The sequence below is a fragment of the Octopus bimaculoides genome, chromosome 11 (assembly GCF_001194135.2).
Source record: "Octopus bimaculoides isolate UCB-OBI-ISO-001 chromosome 11, ASM119413v2, whole genome shotgun sequence".
Classification (NCBI taxonomy): domain Eukaryota; kingdom Metazoa; phylum Mollusca; class Cephalopoda; order Octopoda; family Octopodidae; genus Octopus; species Octopus bimaculoides.
Window position 1 is genome coordinate 47,678,362 of NC_068991.1, and position 4,347 is coordinate 47,682,708.

A 4,347-nucleotide genomic window follows, 5' to 3' on the forward strand; every position below is an offset into this window, starting at 1 on the left:
GATGATGATGATGACATTGATGATGGTAGTAGTGGTGGTGATGGTGATATTGATGACAATGCTATTAATGATAATGATATTGGTGATGATAATGATGATGATGACATTGATGATGGTAGTAGTGGTGGTGATGGTGATATTGATGACAATGCTATTAATGATAATGATATTGGGGATGATAATATAGGTGGCAAGAATGATGGGGAATTACAATGGTAACAACGATGAGCAGAGAAAGTGGATTAATGAAATGGAACCACAGAAAACTTACCAAGAAAGCTTTGAAATATTCTATGGTTGAAAGGAGAAGATTTTCCTGTTAATTTACAGCCTTGAACCTGAAAGCAGTTGGACCACAGCATTGTGATTCTTGGAAACAGAATTTTGGTGCCGGCATTTTTTTTTTTTTTTGCTCACAAGACAACAGGTGAAGGTGTTATTGAAAAAAAGTGCATGAGCTAAAAGAAGCTGAGTGAGAGGGAGGGAGGTAGTGGTGGTGATGGTGAGAGGTTGAAAAAGAAGAGAGGAAGGGAGGGGAACCATGACCAACCACAAAATAAAAAAATTGTAGCAAAAAAAACAACAAAAAAAAAAAAGAAAAATTCTTTTTAAAAATGCTGCAACAACAATGATGATGACAACTGTAGTAACAACCACAACAAAAAAATCACAAAACTGGTAAAGCAGAACATTCTCTGAAATAAATTCTGAAGTAGGTTTGAAGCCTGTTAATCTCTGACCCCCACTCACCAAAAAAATCTCAAATATGTAGTAACATTCATGCCTTTTCTATCATGCATTAGTAAATTAAATGCTTCAGTTTCAAATGGTAATTGGAACCAGATTGTGGGACCAGTTTCTCAGGCAATTTAATGCTACATTCCTCTGATTACCATTTTTATTATTAGCACTGTTGTACCACTGAAGAATGAGTCTTTGGATTTTTGTGTAACAGACATTACCGGCAATAATATTAGAGTTCCTTTGTAGGTCCTCTTTAAATTAAGTTGTACTTTGTAGGGTATTGTAGGATGAAACAATTCTTTCCCCTTTATAAACTTTAATTTTTTTGTGTGTTAGTTAGAATGGAAGACAACATCCATGATCATTTAAGGGCCCCTGAAATTGGTGGGAAGGAGGAAAAGAAGAAAGTATTCTAAAATTGGAGAGCTAGCCTGAATGCTTGCACCAAACAAAATTCTGCTAAAGTGACCCAAGGTGCCAGGTGATAGTGTTAAATTAAGTAACGGATTAAATCTATCACCCGGTAAGTCTGTCTAGCTCGTAGCAGGATTTAAACTCAGGACACAAAGAATCTGAACAAATACTACAATGCATTTGGTCTGATATTCTTACAATCTTACCACCTTAGATGGATACATGTTTATTGACACCGAAAGGATGACAGGCAAAGCTAGTCCTGGTGGGAATTGAACTCAGAGTGCAGTGAGTCAAAATAAATACTGTGAAACATTCTATAAAATGTTCTAAAGACTACCAATTCACTGTCTTAAATGAAAGGTGTCAAATACCTATCTCAAATGATTGATACTTATTGATATAAATGCAGTTTCTTATATAACCATGATGTCGGAGATTTTAAAGAGAAACCTGGACATCGATAGATTAGTGAGTCATGTCTTTCCTAAAGATCCATTTGTGAAGTAAAGGATATAATTTTTACAAATAAACCAAGGCAGCTTGGGACTTAATTAGTCATGAACAGTTTCCTGTAGTCTACTGTACAATGACAGCAATGTTGAAGGTCACATTTGTTGTATGTTAAAGGTTATTATAAGTCATACATATCTTTACTTTTTCAGCACAATTACTCAAAGTATTTAGTGTGACAAGGTTGGACTTTTAAATTATAGGTACAGTCCATCTGATGGGACTTGAGACATTTTCTGTCTACTAAATTTCATTCACAAAGCATGGGTTGACCAGACGCTACGCAGTAGAATCTAACTTAAGTCTTTGGGACTGTGAAGCAAACTTCTTAACCATTTAGCCAGGCTGTGTTTATTTATCAAGCTGTGCCAATACTATATATATATTAAAGTTAGACAAGGCCGGTTTATGGGATTACCTTAGGTTTCAGGTCCATAAAGGGCTTAACTTTATGGCATCTCATCAGATCCCAAAACCTGTTGGTTAAAGGCCTCTCTAGAGTATGAAGGAGGAAAGGACTCTATTACTCAATCTCTCTCTCTTTATATATATGTATATATCCTTATTTGTTGGGTGCCCAGGACTTGAAAGCTCCCTTGCAATCTTTCTTACCAGCTGGTAGACCAGCATTAAGAGCTATCAGCTGACAAATTTTAGCACATTTTTAAGGACTTTCCAATATATAAAATTATATAATGTATAAAATATATAATTATATATGATATATGGCATATATTAATAAATTTTGATATTTAATTTATATATAAGGTTTGTTTTCTCTAGTTTTTTACTTTGTCTTTACCATCACGGCCAAGACCATGCTGGAGCATTGCCTTCTAATGTTTAGTGTTTATTTTCAAAAGAAACATAAAATGCAATGCAAAGCTTCATGTTTCATTATGTATATTCATTAAAGATTTCCATTTTTTATACACATTTCAACATGATCTAATAACATACAAACCAATTTAATACCAACTCAACCACAATGATGATCATCACTGCCACCGCTAGCAAACCTCAGGAACTTTTAATGGAATTTATTCTACGGCAAGCATTCAGATAGACATCCCTATACCATACCTTTGAAATTCCTTCTCCTTCTTCCTTTTTCTTACGCATATTCTTCAAACTAGGAATCAGGCATACCAATCTAAAAACAACACAGCAAAGATCGATTTTCTGCCCCTTTCTCCCTTTTTTCACTAAATTTTGGAACACTTCCTCAATACAAATAAAAATTCCTGTTTATACATGAAGATTAAATTAATTTGTGTTTGTCAATTTCTTCACCTGTTAGCTATAGAAAGGGAATAAAAAATAACATTTATGTAAAATGAATTATTTCCATGTGCTTTCTATCAATGTCTACTATTAGATTTAATATAGGAGAAACTATGATAAACACAAATTTATATCAAGCAATAATGTGCTCCCTTGATGATCTGTTGTGGTTAAGCATCTGATTGCACAAGGAACATCCAATGCAGAGATTCTCGACAACCACAATAGTGAAACATATGTAGGAAACAAATGATCTAGGCTTGTGTTTAGCATAAATTCTCCTGCTTTTACTTTGTATATCATAACTAGTAATACTACTAAGTATAGTAAGAACCAAACTACTATCCAGAAACTAAAACAATAAGGATAACTCAGCAGAATTTATTGGAGAACATAGGCAAACAAGTAAAGTTTTATTAGAAACATCAGGACACCAAAACACATACATACACACACATACTAATCTATTCTTTGAACAATCTGAGTTTAATGATGACTATAACTATTGTTATTTTAGTGAGTATTAACGCAGAAAGGTTGTGAGGGGAGAGTGAACATAAAAGCAAAACACGCACAAAGTTAAGCTTTAATGAAAACCTTACCAATAAACCCTTCACCATGTTTTTTTTTATAAAATAAAATTCTGTTATAATAAGATATTTGTATTATCTGAATATTTACCTCCCAACTAAACATCAGTAGCTTTTTCACAGAAAGCTAATGAACTTTTATCTGCAAAAAATTAACAACCTATTTTACAAAGTGCACATGAATTTTATAATATTTATACTATACTATACTATAATATATATATATATAAAACATGTTATATAATATACTACATATATAAACTATACAAAATATATTTATACATGTTGTATAGTTTATATATATATATATATATATATATATATATATATATATATGAATGCATGTTATATGTACGCATATGTATCCATATATACATAGATACATCTACACACATCTATATCTCCTTTATCCTTTGTAATCTGGAATTCTTTCTTATTACAGATTACTACAATGACATGATCTAAACCTACCTGCCTATGTATCTATTTATGTATATATTGTATTGTATAGCATAGCCCATAGGTAATGCTACCATTTAGTATATACATATCTAATGATGCCATGACTTCTAAGCAATCCTGTTTATATATTTCATTACTTAATACATATTATGTTACGTCATCGTCGTTTAACGTCCGCTTTCCATGCTAGCATGGGTTGGACGATTTGACTGAGGACTGGTGAAACCAGATGGCTACATCAGGCTCCAATCTGATTTGGCAGAGTTTCTACAACTGGATGCCCTTCCTAACGCCAACCACTCAGAGAGTGTAGTGGGTGCTTTTACGTGTCACCCGCACG

General features: G+C 33.1%; 1 protein-coding gene across 8 annotated transcripts in view; it reads right to left on the reverse strand.

The window, feature by feature from the left end:
* Positions 1-4,347, reverse strand: part of LOC106870835 (pleckstrin homology domain-containing family D member 1) — a 216,641-nt gene that overhangs the window by 16,031 nt on the left and 196,263 nt on the right. For 3 of the 8 annotated variants that reach the window (XM_014917061.2, XM_014917064.2, XM_052971783.1), the window contains one exon: positions 3,637-3,687. The exons of 4 other annotated variants lie outside the window; for them this stretch is intronic. In XM_014917061.2, coding sequence (XP_014772547.1) covers positions 3,644-3,687 — 44 coding nt within the window. In that variant the 3' untranslated portion in view covers positions 3,637-3,643. Of the gene's footprint in view, positions 1-271; positions 339-3,636; positions 3,688-4,347 lie in introns of all 8 variants that reach the window. One more of the 8 variants, XR_001409585.2, reaches the window with a different exon arrangement.